Source organism: Cheilinus undulatus, linkage group 15 (assembly GCF_018320785.1).
Source record: "Cheilinus undulatus linkage group 15, ASM1832078v1, whole genome shotgun sequence".
NCBI lineage: Eukaryota > Metazoa > Chordata > Actinopteri > Labriformes > Labridae > Cheilinus > Cheilinus undulatus.
Genome location: NC_054879.1, coordinates 25,625,522 through 25,643,437, shown reverse-complemented (window position 1 = coordinate 25,643,437; position 17,916 = coordinate 25,625,522). Strand labels below are relative to the sequence as shown.

General features: G+C 39.6%; 1 protein-coding gene across 3 annotated transcripts in view; it reads left to right on the top strand.

Moving 5' to 3' along the window:
- LOC121522388 (aryl hydrocarbon receptor-like) overlaps positions 1–12,035 on the top strand; it is a 62,208-nt gene extending 50,173 nt beyond the window's left edge. For 2 of the 3 annotated variants that reach the window (XM_041806690.1, XM_041806688.1), the window contains exons 9-11: positions 1,520–1,661; positions 4,711–6,395; positions 8,901–12,035. In XM_041806690.1, the coding sequence (XP_041662624.1) occupies positions 1,520–1,661; positions 4,711–6,395; positions 8,901–8,908 (1,835 nt within the window). In that variant the 3' untranslated portion in view covers positions 8,909–12,035. The remainder of the gene's footprint in view (positions 1–1,519; positions 1,662–4,710; positions 6,396–8,900) is intronic. The other variant, XM_041806689.1, reaches the window with a different exon arrangement.
- Positions 12,036–17,916: the final 5,881 nt, after the last annotated feature.

Sequence of the window (17,916 nt, the reverse complement as noted above, 5' to 3'; positions counted from 1 at the left end):
CTTTCCGTGCGACTCTTAAGCCTGGTATATGATGTGCGGTTTTAGGCTGTCCCAGACAAAAGATGACCAATTGTATCAATATCTTTGGTTATGGCTGTAAAATGGTGGTCCAACATCCCGCTGTGAGACAGGTTGACCGACGGCCATTCTCATGATCTTGCAACCAAAGACAGCCTGGGATAAAATTCTGACAATGTCAGAAATTTGGGATACCATCTCACAATGTGACTGCTGCTATGACCTATGTTGGCTAACCAACCAATAGGAATGCAGCAAGAAATTACATAAGGATAAACACAACACAGGCACTAGCAAACAAATGCACAAGTTAGCATTAGAATGGAGACATTGACAAAAAGTGGAAGTTTGTGGGATTCCAACCAAAATCTTGAAAATCTTGATCTCAGAAGTTTTTCTAAGCAAATAATTGCTACAATTACAACATCTTTATTGTTGCTTCACTTCATTATTTACCATGGTGCTGGCAGCATAGATGGATGATGTAGCCGGATGAAGTATAATGATGACATTTATTTCTTGAATACCGGCATTCATCGTAGCCTGGGATTCAGCAGCATTTAGTGGGAGTTGTCATTTTATAGTCTGCTCACATCAAACTTGATGTCGTATAAGATTCATGTCACACAGTTTAGCATGCCAGAAATGCATAAGATTGCTAAAAATGCAGTCTGTAGGAGGCATAAGTTCTTGTTTCAAAGGAAATTGTGGTCCAGTTCTGATTAAACTGTCACTTTCCTACAGTTATATTCGAGCTAACAGCTATCACAGCATTAGCCATTGGTTACACCGGCAGACCCCACCCAAAACAATGGTAAACCCATGGCGAAGCAGGCTGGGAGAAGAGCAAAAACGTCTTTTTTGTCATGAAAAACTTTCATGTGGCTCTTTTCTCTTGTTTTAATAAAGAAATGTCCAGTTCTGAGAAGATCACCACTGTAGCCTGAGCTAATCACTCCACTAGCAACCACAACCACTCACAGTACAAATAACCAACAACCCGTAACAATTACAAACTCATGCCCAGGCAGGCTGGCAGCAGAGCAAAAACATCCTTTCCATTAAGACAAGCTTGAAGTGTTTTCTTACTCCTTATTTCGCACAGAAATGTGGTCCAGTTCTGATTAAACTGCTGCTATGTTGTAGCATTTATCGCAATCAGCTAGTACAACTAAACCCTGTCCATAAATACCACCTCATTCTCCTCAAATTATGCCGATTGGTCAAAACAGCGTGCTGACTGGCACAAATGGTGTGGATTAGGGCTTTTCCAAGATGGATTTGCCTGATGACAGACGTGAAGTCTGGCTGTCCATCTGCTTTACAAGGTTAATCTTTACTTGAGTGATCAAGTAAAGATTTTCACTTTCACAGTAACCTTTGCATGACAACAACCACCAACAGCGCCACATGGTGCTATTAATTATGAAATGTTTGAAGACACTGTAACTGCCACTGTACTGATAACCTGATGACTGATTGTGTTGTTTTTGTCTTCCAGTGATGAAAACAGGAGAGAGCGGTCTGACCGTGTTCAGGCTCCTCAGTAAATCCAGTGGTTGGGTGTGGGTGAAGGCCAACGCCAAGCTGATCTTTAAAGGAGGACGACCTGAGTTCATCATCGCATATCAGAAAGCACTGGTGTGAGTGTTTGATCCCTTAACAAATTCAGTCTTTTGTGGTTGAGATAGCAACAGCAGGTTGTATTTGAAAAACACAGACACCTTGTAACGCCAAAGCATAAAAACAAATGTAATAAATGTGAAAGCAGATCTGCAGTTTTTAATGTAATAATCCCTCAAATGTAATCATTTTTGCCATAAATGAAAAATATTAGGCTTGTGTTTTTTCTGCCTTTACCATGTGTCCTGCCCACCCCTTCTTGAATTTGATTGGCCAGTGAAGGAGAGGTTATATAGATTAGGCTGTTCCAAAGGTTTAACTGTTGCCAAAAGCGAGTGCTGTGACAAAAACAGGCAGTGGGAGGGTGTTTTTAGTGCTTAGGTTGTTCTGAGAGCTCAGAAACTGGACTGCGATGTTTCTGAATGGAAAATAAAAGGTGCCAGACTCATTCAGATCCAGGGAAGAACAGGGAATTAGTGCTTTCCCCTAACATGTCACCACTTGGAGAAATGGTGTTTAATATGGATGTTAGACCACCAAGGTGGAGAGAAGTGCAGCATGTAGATGTACAAAGGCTTCTTTGGCCCCAGCGTCCCCTACAGGGTACAAAAGCACATCTGTAGTCCTTAGATTTCTGTGGTGGTTACTAAGGTTAGTTTGGGAGAAACAATTTATCCCCAGAGCCTGGTGTAGAGCAGAGGAACACTGATTCCCAAGGAGAAGGAGTCCTCTGAACTGAGCCAATTTGGTACCATCTGATTCCTGAATGTGGAAGGGGAGATTATCTTTAGAATCATGGCACAGAGGCTATATAGTTATTTAGAAATACATGGATTAATAGACACAACAGAGCAGAAAATACAAGCATGATTTGGCAACAGATTCAGGCAGCTAAGGCAAAGAACTGGGATTTATATGTAGTGTTTTTAGATTTAGAAAACGTATTTGGTTGTATGGGCTTATAGTCTAATCTAGAGGCTGTTTGATTTCTTGAGTGTACCAGAGTTGGTGTAAAATTTACTGAAATATATTTCTGAGATATTAGGGTGTTACCTTTTTGAAAAAGTTTTATAACAAATCAATAGGGGTGTGACGAGTTCTCACGCCACGAGATCTCGCGAGATCAAAATGCCATGAGATTTCTTGTCAAGGAAAATTCCATCTGGCAAGATCAATATTGCGCAGAAGGTAGGAGCAGCAGCTCTCCTGACATTAAACAGCACCAAACTGGAAGTTAAAAAAGATCACAAAGCTCCCATAGTCACTTTAAAATTGTTGGTTTGACTGCTAATTAATTAACAGAGCTGTTCCGTAACCCATCAAGAGCCCCTCTCCAACCCCCAACCCCTTATCTGCGTGCACTACTTGGGGCCGCACATGATCCATCAATGCATAAGAATTTCATCATAACGGTCTGAAAAGATGAAATGCTTATGCTGGAAACCTATGTAGTCTCCATAAGAAGAATACAGCTTTTATTTAGTTTGTGTATGTGCGCAGACTCGCTCATAGTGCCGTTATTTGTGACTTTATAACGTTGATTCAGTAGCTGCTTAGTCATGTCTCCTTCTCTTCTCACTGTCTGTCAGTCACACATCCATCAGCTGTTGGCTGTGTGTATCATCAGTCAGAAGCTTAACATGAGTACTGGGACGGGCAGTTTACTGCAGTGGTAAACTTAGCAAAACAAACTCTGTGTGAGCTCCATAGAGTCCACTGTTAGCCAGGGCTCCAGACTAACTTTTTTAACTAGGAGCACAGTGGCCCCTAACTTAAAATTTTAGGGACAGTAGAATTTGCAGTTCATTGAATTCGTCTCCCTGAAATACCTCAGCCAGGTGAGCTCGCGCAGCCACTCATCCCAAAAACAGAATTTCCTGCCTTTTTCTCACCTTGACCGTTTCCTCACAAAACGAGTCGGACTCATTACCAGGATTTGTCTCCTCTGGCACACTGGTTTTAGTGGGGAGAAAGTAAGCACCGATAGTCCTCTTTGCAATTGTTCATTGTTCACAAGAGTTATGTGAAACCTGTAGATTCGCGCAATAACCCTAAGACTCACCTCGCCCCCCTGCTCTCACACACATTGGCCTGCCTTCTTCTTCTTTTAGAGTTAATGTCGGTTGGCAAACCAGCTCATTTGTGCATTATCACCAACAACTGTGCTAAAGTGTGGAGCAGAAGTTTGTCAGCAACAAAAAATATTTTATAAAAATTTTTAAAAATCAGCAAATTTACTGGCCGCACATGTGCAAGTAGATGAAAATTTTAATTGCACTGTCTCAAATTTTAGGGGCAAAATGCGACCATTTAGGGGCAGTCTGGAGCCCTGTTAGCTTCAAATATCTGTTTGTTGTCTGACAGCAGAAAGAGCAGAGACACACACTCGCTCACCAGTGCACACACTTATCATACACACTTATCTGTGTGTTGTGTCCAACACTGTCAAAGCTTACATGAGAAAAAAGACCACAAAAAGATAGATAAAATAATCAGTTTCTCTAAATTCAAGCAAATGTGTTACTCTTTTGAGTGTTTGAAATATGGATGTCCTTAAAGAGGATGAGAAATAGTTTGATTTTACTGATGCAGCTCTTTAGATTAGGTCTGTTACAAACTGTTTTAAAAGTACTTTCAAAATAATCTAAATGCTTTTATTAGTAGTAGTAGTAGTAGTAATAGTATTAGTATTATTATTATTAATGTTGTAATTGTAGCAATGAGTGCACAGTGTAGTAAAATAAAGATGTGGTAGACTATTAAAATGAGAGGTTTGATTTGAAGAGCTTTAAAATGTACAGTTTGAGTCAAAGTAAGATAAACTGTGTGTAAGCATTGCTAGCCTATTCAGTACAAGGAAGTTAGTTTAAATATTTCTGAATATACCTGAATGCTTTGCAATTTTGACTTTCAACTGTATAAAAGGACATTTTATCCACCCATTAAATTTTTTTCTAAAATTAAAAAAAACGTGTAAAATCTAGTCTCGTCTCGTCTCAGGAGATAAGAGTCGCGTCGCACCCCTGCGAATCAAACAGTTTAGTTATGATGTCGTTTGTTGTGTTTCAGGAACGCTGAAGGGGAGGAGTACCTACGTCAGAGGAGGCTTCAGCTCCCCTTCACCTTCACCACAGGAGAGGCCCTTCTCTATGACACTGGCCCCACAGTGGATATCAACCAGTTCCAGTTCAACAGAATGTTCAGCAAAAATGATGTGAACAAAGACGAGGCTCCCCGCTCCTTAGTGGACTGCTTCCTGAGACAGGACGAGACGGTGTACACCGAGGCTATTGACGAGCCCCTACCTGTCGACCAAGTGTTCATGGACAGCCGAGCCTTGGTCAGCGTTCCCAGCAATGGATGGCAGTCAAATAGAGCTGTAGCAACAACAGAAAACCCTGTTGTGGTTAAAGAAGAGGCCAAACAGTCAGCGATGGCTATGATTGATAACCTGGAAAAGATGGCACAGAATAGTGATTTCTGTGCGGCACTGCAGAATCTAGACGTTGAGGAGGCAGAGCTAATGGATTGGGAAAATGCACTAAAGAGATTAAGTCAGGAGGAGCTACAGCAGAGCAACATGAGCTCAGAACTGGACAGCATCCTCACAAATGACATTTTTGACTATATTGATGATGTTTTGTTCAAAGAGACAGGGGAAGATTGTCTGAACAGTGGTACCCCCACCTGTCTGGCAGGCAACAACAACAATCAGCAGGATGCCTTCACTCAGGCTGCTAATGGACTCTGTAATCACCAGAGTGCTGATCACACTTTCAATCCAATGAATGGTATCTTTCCTCACCAGCAGGATACAGATGCTCAAACTTTTAACAGCACTCAAAAACCCACCCACCACGGTCCCCTTATTGCTCAATCTGACCCAAACCTGCCGCCAATTCAGCAGCTGCAGCTTCAGGACATTTACAGCCCATCCTTAGAGCTCCCAGAGCTCACTCTCCCAGATGACTCAGCTCCTTTTCAGTCCTGTGCACAGGCTTCAAAAGGCCACAACTTCCCTCATGGGATCTCTGGGCAGTTGCTGCCCAGTCAGTTCCGCCCATGTAATCAAAATGATGCTCCTGCAAATGGACATTTACTGCAGAGCTCTCTTAAACATCTGAACAATGTAGCACCCAGTGTTGTGGACATTATACCGCCCTTGATTCCTTGCAATGACTTTAATTCCTCCAGCACAAATAACATTCCCATTCCTATCGCCACAGCGTGTCTCCAGGGGAGCCCTCCTTTGGGAACCCACAGCCAGCAAGTCCAGCAGTGGCAACAGCAGCAGACTCACTTCATGCAGAATGGACATGAGCAGATACCAGTGTGCCACCACCAAACTCCAGAGGGCCAAACATTCCCACAGGCTGGAGTCTGGCCAAGGAGTACCACAGGGCTGAACCACGCTCAGCAAGGAGGGCTGGCATGTGGTCAGGCAGCCACTCAAAGCAGCTGCATGTTCAACCAGCACTTTTCCTCTAGTCCATCAGGGGGCAACATCCTGACTCTCCTTGGGTCTTCAGACCAGAGGGGGGTCAACACACCTCTGGATCAGAGTCCTCAGCAAGGTTCCTGCTACTTCCAGTGGATCCACAGTGAGCCGGTGGTGGGAACGTCAGCCATCAGTCAGGAGAATGTCAACATTAGCCCTCTGTCAGCTCCACCTGACACAACGTCCTCTGAGCATGCACTCAACATTCAGCACTACCTGGACTGTCACAGACCATCAGAAGTTAACATGTTCCACTGTGGGTTTGAAATATTTCTTCTAGCTTGAAAAGTTTTTCAGAAAATGAGAAAATAACTGATACACAAGGACCATAAGACATTTTACATTCCTATTTCTTAATGAAAGAAAATAATAGCTCTTTAAAAGGAAATGCCATTTAAACAATTTTACAACTTAAAGATATTTGGTATCTGTACTCTTCTTTTTATTTTTACTGATTGCAACAAGAAAAAAAACAAACAACAAAGATGACATAATATAGACATTTTCAAATTTTTGCAAATATCACATGGATCAAGCACCTTTATTATCTTCTTCAGCATAAGATACGCTGGACCATTCTATACCAAAAAGAGGGGAGAAAAGCACCCCACAATTCTTCACATTTACTTAAGTGGCTTTCACACTAGGGGCCCAGTCCTGGACCCAAGTACACTTGAGCCCAAAGTCTTGTTCATTTTTGCCAGAGTGAATGCAAACAAACCGCTAAAAAAAACGCTAAAACTAAACTTCTTTACCTGGAACGGCAGTTTGTTCACATTTTTCTCAATAAATGGCAAAAATCATCAGACACAAGTCAACAGACAGTCCCTACAGATGAACAAAAGTTAGTAAGATGAGATGCAAAGGCAATAAATGTCTCCTGTCACCTTAAAACTACTGTATCCACAAAGTATAAGCCCATTTAATCCACTGAGCTTCATGTTGGTGTGTAGATAAAAACACTGCATTGCTGGCATCTCAAAACGTGATTTTAAAAACATCCATGTTAGCAGAACGGACTTTTTTAAGACATAAACAGTCTTCTCCCTGGTCGAGACCGGAGTGATTTCCATGGCAGCTTCTTCTTCTTTCTCCTCTTTGGCAGGTTTATAAACCAGCTATGTGCTTACCACCACCTGCTGTATCAAACTGAGTACATATACAAGTGGGCCTGGGCACGGATCCATGTTGCAGTGTGAAAACAAGCAGTTTGAATCAATCAAGCTTTATTAGAAACCACCCTTAGAACTGACACTCCTCTGAACCTTCTATCAAAACAAGCAACCAGCAGGACTGTAGACTTTAATGTCATATTTGCTGATTAGATAAATTTTCATTCAGCTGAATAATTGTTCTATGTAGATACATTTGAGACGAAGATGAGCAGAGGAATATTCCAGACGTGACAACTAGCCCTCAGCTCCACCTCTTTGTCCATTACAACGATGACCTAAAGTTAGTCTGACCCAGTGTTTTCAATATGACAGCTGCCATAGATTGGCAATTGGAGACCTTTTAAGTAACTAAATGGATGACTTCACTCAAGCTCCATCCAATACCATCTGTGTTTTTGGCCCTGTGAAAACCAGCTCTTAACAGCGTTTTACAGAAAGCTTGATTTGATAGTCTGTCTAAAGCCAAGTTCAGAAAGAAAAAATCACACTACTGCAACTTGGCAGACGCTGTATCAGTTACATGGTGGCAGCTCTTGCAGTCACTCAGTTTAAAGTGATTTTATGTTCAGTTACTTCACAAAGAATGTGTCTTAACAAGAAGGACAGAATTGCATATTTAGTTTTTAAAAGTATGTTTAAACAATGATGACGTGTAACATCAGGTTGTATGATTCATGCGTGAGATTGACAACTCCCCTTTGCATTCACCATTGTTATGTGGCAGGAAAAATTAATTTCACATTTCAACAAAAAATGCTTAGCTAGCCAAGTCTTGTTATAACAAAGATATCTGCTGAAAACAATAGTTTTCCATCAGTCAGATTTAGCTCCTAGAGCTTTGAATTTCCCTCATGTTAGCTTATGTGGTGCTGCACAACAGATGGAGAAGATAGTGGTGTTTATTAGGCTAAAGATTTCATATTAAAAGTTTATTTAAAAAAAATAATTCCCAACATTTACAGTATGATTTTATATCACAAAAGATTCCGCTATGAGCAAATATTTGTTGGCATTTATTTTCAAGATTTTCATTTCCAATTTACCTGCATGCACTGTCTAAACACAGCAACTGACAATTTGACTAACTAAATACAGGCGACACCATCAGCTGGGCTGCTGTTACCACTCAGGTCCCACATCTACAACTTTCCTGAGCAACAGTCTGATAAAGACTCACTGCTACACAAATCTTTTGGCCAAACTGGGCTTTAAATTGCAAGTTGGCTTCTTTTTCAACCTGCCACTCCTTTCCAATTTGTGCAGCTTTGGTTGAAAGGGAGATTGACCCAAATCAGTACAAATATCATAAGGTGTGTGCCTTTCAGTGAGATCATGAACTAAGAACTGGACTGGCTTATTTTACATTTTGTGTGTTGAAAAACACTTTAGATACCCAAATATGTACTTGTGTGCAAAATTACTTAAAACTGTTTCTTTTGCAATGTGTCTCTTTAAAACAATCAAGATATAAGATAACTATTCCTTCTATTTATCCAGTTTTTTTTACATTTCTCCTGTATTTCTTTTCTGTGTCGTTGCATTGCTTCCGCAGTCCTTTAATTCTGTGTCTTCTCTGCCCTCTCCAGCAGGATGAATGACTCTGCTGAACACTGTGGACTTTCTGCTCCAGATGTCGCCATGTACCTATTGGAGTAAAGCCAAGCCTTGTTCCAGGAGAGGGACAAATACACAGAAAATACACACAATATATGCCTTTATCAGAGCTTATTCACAGACTCTCATGCTTATTTTCATATGTTTTATATCACTTCTTTGTATCATATTTACTTTGTGCAGTCTGTAATGTTTAAGAGCTTTTGCTTGCCATATTTTTTACCTGAAGATTCACTTTATTATTAATGAAGTATAAAAGCCACATGCTTATTTACCAGGATGGAGTTTGAGCCAGCTAGGAGGATTGGTCCAGTTATCCAAATAGCCAAAGATGTATGTTTTAAAAGGGAAAGTAGGCATAGTCACTGCTTCGTTCTTAGCCAAGAACTTTCATTATTTCCTAGGTAGAACTACCTAAAATTTGTAGATAAAACCAATTAACATATTTGATCGATTAAAAACTTAGAAAATGACCCTGAGTGACATTTTTGATACAAATTAGAGTAAAAAAATCACTAAAAATGCCTGAAACATGACACAAATTTTTATCCAGAGATAAAATAATCAGTTTATTTAATAAGAAATCCTTCTATATTGTATGATAATGTGTAATTGTATGATCTTTAATTTCCTACATTTAGTTTTTACTGCCTGGTTCAGTAAAAACTATAATTGCACCAGCAAGTGATTTATTTTTAATCAGAATGATACTACGGATAATTTACACCAAGACTGCGGACCTGTCAAAAATTAACAGTAAGACCAGAGAGAATTACCTAAATTTGGTTTGTATACCCGTGATACCTCTCTGTAGAAAAATGTTTAGCCAACCCAGCATTCCATCAGCTTCTAAAACCAAGCTCAAATAGCTCAATTAAAAATGTCTTCAGCCCTTTTTGGTGAATTATGGGTTAAATCTCTAGTGTCAGGTCTTTTTTAGTCAGTCGTGCAATTCCTTTTTTTTAATTACTGTCCAATTCAGAGAGTCAGAAAGGTGATAAATCAGGGATCCTTCTAACTTTAAATGTGCCTGCCATAGAAACGTCTCAATCAGGATGAAGGCAAAGCATCGTCTCCAAGTACAGTCAACTCTGGTCAGAAAAAGCACACAGACTGTGTTCTCTAAGGGATAGTGCCGGGTTTTTGAAGCTGACGGCAGAAGAAAACGTATGTGATATGCAGGAGTAGAATAAACAAAGAGGCTTGCCAGTGGAAAGGTAAAGCACAGTGGACAGTTTCAATATAGTGCACATTTAAGGGCCTGTGTCCTCAGCCAGTGCTTTTAGCTCTCACAACCTTAGTTTCAGAGCCTGTTTTACTGTCATTTATTGTTGCTCGGTCATGAAATTTAACTTCTGCTGCCCTTTTGAGAATCTGCAACATCAATTTAAATTTGTGTTAATTCAGTTGACTAAAACTATGACAAAATGTTTACGACATTTTTCTATGAGGAGGATGCAATTAGACAAGCTAGAATTAGCCCTTTGGTTTTTTTCACCTTTGTGATCATTGCTGATTTTATTTGTCATCACCATCGTAGGATGGCAGCAAGATTTCACAGCACATATAAAGTAAAAAAGGCTTTGTTTATTCAGTCTTGTCATTTAAAATATCAGTGAGAATAATACATTTTCCACAAACAATTTTAGCTCCTACTGAATTTCTCAGGTTTTTGCTCGTATCTTGTTGCATGTTCTGCTTACATGCACAGCTTATGTGGTGGAGAGGAGTGTTTATTAGGCTGAAGTAGCCTAAAGAAGTATTGTACCTAATGAAATATACTGTGGACAAATTGTTGACATTTGTAGTCTTTCAAAACAAGATAGCTACTTTCTAACTTTCATATTTTTCTGTTTGCAACATCTTGAAACCAGCTGTCTGTGACTTGACCAGCTCAATCAGCAACATCATTAGATGGCTTGATATGAGCTGCAACAGCTCAGGTCAGACTGCAGCGACCGTTGTCAGCAATGTTCTAAAAGCATCTCGTTGCCTCGCAAATTGTGGTCTGAACTGGGTTTGAGACTGCAGAAATTAACACTGATTTAAATATCTCTGTGTGCTGTATAATTACGTTTTCAAAAAATTTCACCAAGAAAACATGAAGATGACATAAATAAATCTTGTCCTGGCACATGCAGCAGCTGCAGAAACTTTACTCTTGAGAGAGACAAGTCGGATCAGTTTCCTTTTTGCAACTATCAGAAGTCCCGCCCCTTTTTGAATTTTATTTGCCAGTGAGAACAGACATTGACAAGCCAGTGCAGTCTCAAAAGTTGAAATAATTTTTAATGGCGAGTGCTGTGATATATCCTCAAAAACAGCTGATGTTGAAGCCGTCCGGGCATTAACTGCATTTGCTTTGAATTGAAAATGAGCGCTGCAAGGACTGAAAGCACTAGCTGTGGACCCAAGCCCATACTTTGACATTGTATTTTAGCTCTTTCTTGAAATTAATGAAATCATGTGGATCATACCTGTCTGCTACTAGTTCTTCTTTAATGATGAAAATAATTAAGGGAAAGTTGAATGTCAGTTGTGACCTGTCTCTGCAGAGATGGAAAGGTTTCTGTGATGAAAAAGAAACATATTTACTATGCTCTATCTGTTCTTTTATGTGCTTTTCAGGCTTCTTTTTTCACATATTAGTAACTTCCTCTACAAATTCACCTATGTGAGAGCAGCATTAACACGGCAGCTTTGCTATGTTCACTCAGTATTTTGCATGTCTTTGTATTTTATTAACAGCCATTTTTTGATGCCTAGAAATGCAAAAATGACCATCTTCAGTGAATCTTCTGGGTTTCTAATTGGTCCATGCTGTGGAGGCTAAAGGACAGCTTATAAACCGCCTTCATTGTTGGACTATGATACAGTTGCTTATACTGTAAAGTATGAAAATGGAGCCAAATAATTAATTCACAGCCATTTTGATGTCTTCAGACTAACATGTGCCTTGACAATAGCCATACTTCTTTAATGGTAATGGTGTAAAAAAAAAAAAAAAAAAAAAAAAAACAGCATTACTCATTTAAATGTATTCCGTTTATATATTTACATGTAGTTATTGTACTTGTATTCTCCTGTATGTTAAACAAATGACTAACGTTTGTCTACTGGTCAAGTCTTTTTCATAAATACATGTGTGCAATCATAAATGAACTGCTGTGTCACGTGTTTATTTGGAACATCTGCCGTGAAGGCACAGCAAGTTCATTTATAGAGCACCAGTCTGACACAGAACAATTCAGAGTTCTTTAAAACACAGCATTCATAACATTACGAGCATTACAAGACATACAGCATTGAGCAGTTTAAGAGATTTTGTACTGACAATGTGAAGTAATTTTCCTCAGTGTATTCATAAGTGAAACAAATTAATTCAAAGCGATGTATTTGATGATGCTGACTTTTAGAACAGTTCTGCAGTACTACACTACTGTGGTCTGAAACCATGGCACATAGCAAGGAGACAGCTTCAAAGTTCTTATTCTGTCAAATACACTGTTTAACACTGTCATATGTTAAGAAATATGCAGGAGGGCACGTACAAAATGATGTGATGTTAAATGATCCCTTGATTAAGTGACTATGTATATATATATACACATTACCGCTCAAAAGTTTGGGATTTTGGGATCACTTGGAATTTTTCTTGTTTTCCATGGAAACACTAATGAAATTAGTCTGAATAGGAAATACAGCAAATGACCTGGACATGCTGACATTGTCAGAGTTAGAAAGAATGTTTTTAATGAAAAATGTTCTTTAAACTTTGCCTTCAGAGAAAAAAAAAACACCTTCTGCAGCAATTACAGCCATGCAGACCTTAGACATTCTAGCGGTCAATTTTTCAAGGCAATCTGATGAGATTTCACCCCATGCTTCCTGGAGCATCTCCCACAAGATGGTTTGGCTTGATGGAGTCTTTCATCGTACCATACGGTTAAGCTGCTCCCAAAACAGCTCAGTAGGGTTCAGACTGTGCTGGCTACTCCATTACAGTCAGAATTCTGGCTGACTGTTTATTCTTTAAATATTTCGTAGACATTTTGGAAGTGTGTTTTGGGTCATTATCCTGTTGTTGGATGAAATTGGCCACAAGTAAGTGCTGTCCATGGGGTACGTTCCACTCTGTACAAACCTCCTATTCTACCACTTCCAAAGCCTCCCAGACCAGCACACTGCCTCCACCTCGCGTGACTGGTGGTTTTCAGCACTGTTTTTGCATCTTTTCATATGTTCTCTGTCTCACAAGTGTTCTTCTGTTTGATCCAAAGACCTCAAACTTGGACTGATCCATGCACAACACCTTCTTACGGTCTTCCAGTGTCCAGTCTTTTTACTCCCTTATTAGTAACATGGTTTTTTAGCAGTGTTGTCATTAACTTGGATTAGCAGGGGATTGATGCAGAGAACTGACAGTTGCAGATAACTGCAATGCATCTCAAAAAAGTAGGGACAGGACCATGTTTACCATTGTGTAGCATCTACTCTTCTTTTAACAATGGTTTGTAAACATCTGGGAAGTGAGGAGAACAGTTGCTGGAGTTTGGGGAGAGGAATGTTTTCCCATTCTTGTCTGATGTATTATTTTGCTGCTCAACAGTCCTAGGCTTCTTAGATGTTTTGTTTGATGATGCTCCAAATGTTTTCTATTGGTCAAAAGTTTGGACTCAGCACCTGGACTCTTCTACTGTGAAGCCATGCTGTTGTGATGGATGCTGTGTGTGGTTTAGCATCGTCTTGCTGCAAGGCCTCCCCTGAAAAAGACATTGTCTGGATGGGAGCATATGTTGCTGTAAAACATCTATTTAATTTTCTGCAGTGATAGAGCCTTTACAGATGTGCAAGCTGCCCACGCTATAGGCACTAATGCCATCAGAGGGTGGTCCCTCTCCTCTTTAGTCCGCAAAGATAGTGTTCCTAATTTCCAAAAAGAATTTCAAATTTTGATTAATCTGACCTCAGAACAGTTTCCATTTTTTGCTCAGTCCATATTAAATGCGCTTTGCTCTATCAGCATTTCTGGATCCTGACCACAAATGGCTTCTTCTTTACATGATGCAGCTTTAACTTGCATCTGTGTATGGCATGGCCAACTGTGTTGACAGACAATGATTTCTGGAAGTGTTTCTGAACTAGTGCAGTGATTTCTAGAACAGAATCATGCCTGTTTTAATGCAGTGGACCGTGAGGGCCCAAAGATCATGAGCATCCAACATTGACCTTTGGCCTAGTCCCTTGCTAACAGAGATTTCTCCAGATTCTCTGAATCATTTGATGATATAATGGACTGTAGATGATAGGATATTCTAAGGCTTTGAAATTTTATGTTAAGGAACATTTTTCTACAATTTTTAGAAGAAGCTTTTCCCTAGATTAGTTAACCTCTGCCCATCTTTACTTCTGAAAGGCTCTGGATCTCTAAAATGCTCCTTACATACCCAGTCCTGTTACTGAGCTGTTGCAGATTAACACAGTTAGCTGTAAAATGCTCCTTCGGCTGTTTTTCATGGTGTGATCTCAGACACCCTTAATTAACCCATGATTTCCAGCCATTGAAAGAAAATTCAATTTAGGATAAATTGATTTGATCACAAACCTAATTTCAATGTGATTGACTCTCTTCTTTTTTATATCAACTTCAAACAGTAGAGAAGCAAATAGAGGTGGAGCAAAAATGTGACCTGAGTCAACAAGAAAAAAAATGTAAAAGTAAGGCTAGAAATACGGACTTTCAGATTGTTGAGGCAGAGTGCTATGAAAATTAATGCCAGGAAAAATATTTGCAGTGCTAAAAATGAATTTTTAGGCAGAAGTTGAACAATAAAAGCTTAAAATGTGTTGTATTTTACCTTCAAAAGAGAAAAGTGTGTACAAAATATCTTATACATTCATCCAAAAACACGTGTGACTGTCTTCTAGGAAACAAATGTAGAAAAACACAAAGACATCCTGAAATACAAATGAGGGAGGAGAGGTAAACCAAAGGTAAAAGGTGGGGTTGAAAAAAGTAGAGAAAAAACTGAAGGAGGTGCAGAAAAGAACAAAAAAGCCCCAGAACTGGCTCTCATAGAAAATCCGAGTTTTTCCAGCAGAGGGCGATATCTACCTCCCCCCTCACAGTAATGTCCACTGAACAGCACAGAGGGAGATGATGCTTTACTATGCTGCAGCTTTTTCATCAAATATTACCTTTTAAATGTGAAACACATTACAATAAATAACTGGCATGTAATTTATGATATCTTTTAGAAGAAACCACCAAGTCTTTTCCACAATATTTGATGCTTTCAGCCATTAATGTGCACTTTTGTGGTTCCTTGTTTCATTACTGTTTTCTTAAATCCTGGCTCAAATATGTGCTGAAAACTGAAGCTACAAAAACACAAGTATGCAGCCAGTACAGGTTTTTATTTACCTTTGAGATTAACATTGAATAAAAGGAGGACATGTAGCAGCTTTCTTGTGTGCTAACATGTTACAAAGTGTTAATGTTTCCCATCCAAACAACATGGTAGAGATGTATGTATACCTACAAGCCTGCTGTGTTTCTTTAGGTCTAGATGGACTCTGCTGAGTGCTCGGATCCCCTGCAGGCAGACAGGATGACCTTGACTGGCAGACTGACTAAAAACACCACAGCTCTCTTTCTCCCTCGTTCTGTGGGGCTCAGAGCATGAAAAACACATTTACAGCTTGTGTGGCGGTCGCCCCATGGGACACACTGTGTCTAAACAAACACAAAACCTTTCTTGTCGCCAACCCTACAGCTCCTGGAGGCATGAAGGGCAAATGCCTACTGATTTTTACTGACACTAAACAAATATATGCACTTTATCTTTTCACTGTGTTTTCATATTAAAGCTAAAAACATTTATACTTGACTTTATCACATTGTTTTTAAGTTCTTAGACATTGGCAGCACTGCGAGGCCGCTGGATAGAGGCTTAGATCAGTAACTGACATGCTGCTGTGTGATGGCGAGCTAAAAGGATTCTTTTTTGTGACCTGCAGCTCACATATCAAACAAATAATTCTGCTTTCTTTGGCAGTATCAGTTGTTTGCCTTCATTTTCACTTAAATTAAACATACAAAAATGCTCAAAGCTTTAGGTAGTGACCCTAAGAATGAGATTGTAGATACAGCTGGTTGAAATGAGTTTCCTCTGGTGGTTCTCAGCCGTAGAGAGAGGAGCTCAAACATCCAGGGAAGCTTGAATTAGAGCTGCTGCTCTTTCTTATCGAAAGGAGTCCGCTGTGGTGGTTTGGGCATCTGATTGGGATGCCTTCTGGTCCCCCTCCTGTGGAGGTCTTCTGGGCACATCCAACTGGGAGGAGACTCTAGGACAGACCCAGAACTAACTGGGGATTATAGGTCCCTTTATCCTTTTAGACCTGGGAATGCCTCAGGATCCCCAAGGACATTAGCCAGCTGCCATTGTGACCTGGCCTTAATAAGCAGGAGGAAATGAATGGATAGATGCACTGATGGATAAACATATTTAAAACACCTAAATACTACAATACTGAATTTGGAACAATAACATGTTATTAAAAGGTAGATCCATGGACTGCTTAGCAGAATTGATCTTTCAGATATGAGAAAAATTGTGGTATCTGCTGCCTAGCCCACACATAATTGGGTATTTATGGAAACGGAGATTCCTCCTCTGTGTTCAAAAATAATTATGTCCACACATGCAATGTTTTCAAAAATCTCACTTTTACATGCCAACAGTAGGCTATCTTCACTCTGCAGGCCAAGCAGCTCACTCACAGACCTCAACATGACGTGTTTGACGTGTAACATTTTCTCACTGTTCCTCTTTAATGACTGTTTTTATAGTTTCAAAGCTTTCCCATCAGCCCAAACCAGGTCACATCCAAACCTGTAAACATGGGCAGAAAGGTTTGAATTTTCATAGTGTTATATGAAGCAGCCGATAAACGGAGTCATCTATAATACAACCTATCAAGCACATTGGCCTAGATTTTATTCCTACATGTGCTGTGGGGGTCTTCAACACCCTAAGGGCTCTGATCTGGTCATGTGACTTAATGTATGTATTTCCACAGATGAACATGTCGACATGTCTGTCTTTGTCTGCTGTCAAAACAACAATGATGTCGCTTCTATGTTTGCATACAATCTGACAGGATGAGAACACGCTCATGGCGTTTAGCTGTGAGGTGGGGTGGGGGGGGATGTAACCATGATGGTAGAGATAATACAACGGCATGAGGCTGAGACCTCCCAGTGACACCTCTTCATTTATTTACGATATTTAACTTCATTATGTCTTATTTATTATGTCTTTATATTTTCAGTATATTAGAGAGTTAGTGCTGTGTTCTCTGGTCTTGGATTGGTGCTCTGATTGAAATAACAGTTATCTGTGAAATCTGAGTGTTTGGTCTCTTATACTGTAAAATTTGAATATTCCAGTTTAAATGATAAACATGATCTAGCATTGGGGTAGATTAACTGAAATCAACTTTTGGATGTCAGAAACTATTTTAGCATTTCATAAATGAATCAGTAACAATTAAAAATGTCAAAAGAAAGAAAAGGGGCATTTGGAAAAAAAATAGGAACATTTTTGGCATCTTTGTTTAGCTCCAGCTTGCAAACTGAGGCTTAAGAAACAGAGTGTAAAGGCTAGAATTAAGTCAATAGCAGACAATGGGATTTTAGCTATGATCACCAGGTCTGACCTGAATCAGGTCACAACCATGGATATACCAGAAATAACAACAAATATGTCAGATTTGACAGTTTTATTCTTGTGGTGTACAGTGACAGCACAGCATAACATTTTTTCCCACTCTCTGCCTGTTTTGTGGCCTCTGCAAACACATTTTCTACCACTCGAAACACATTTTTGCACTGTTGAAAATTTTTTTAAACTTTTTATTCCTAATTCACCACCTTTTTGCCCATTTGTGGTCCTCTTTTAACCCATTTTGTCACTTGTAACCCTT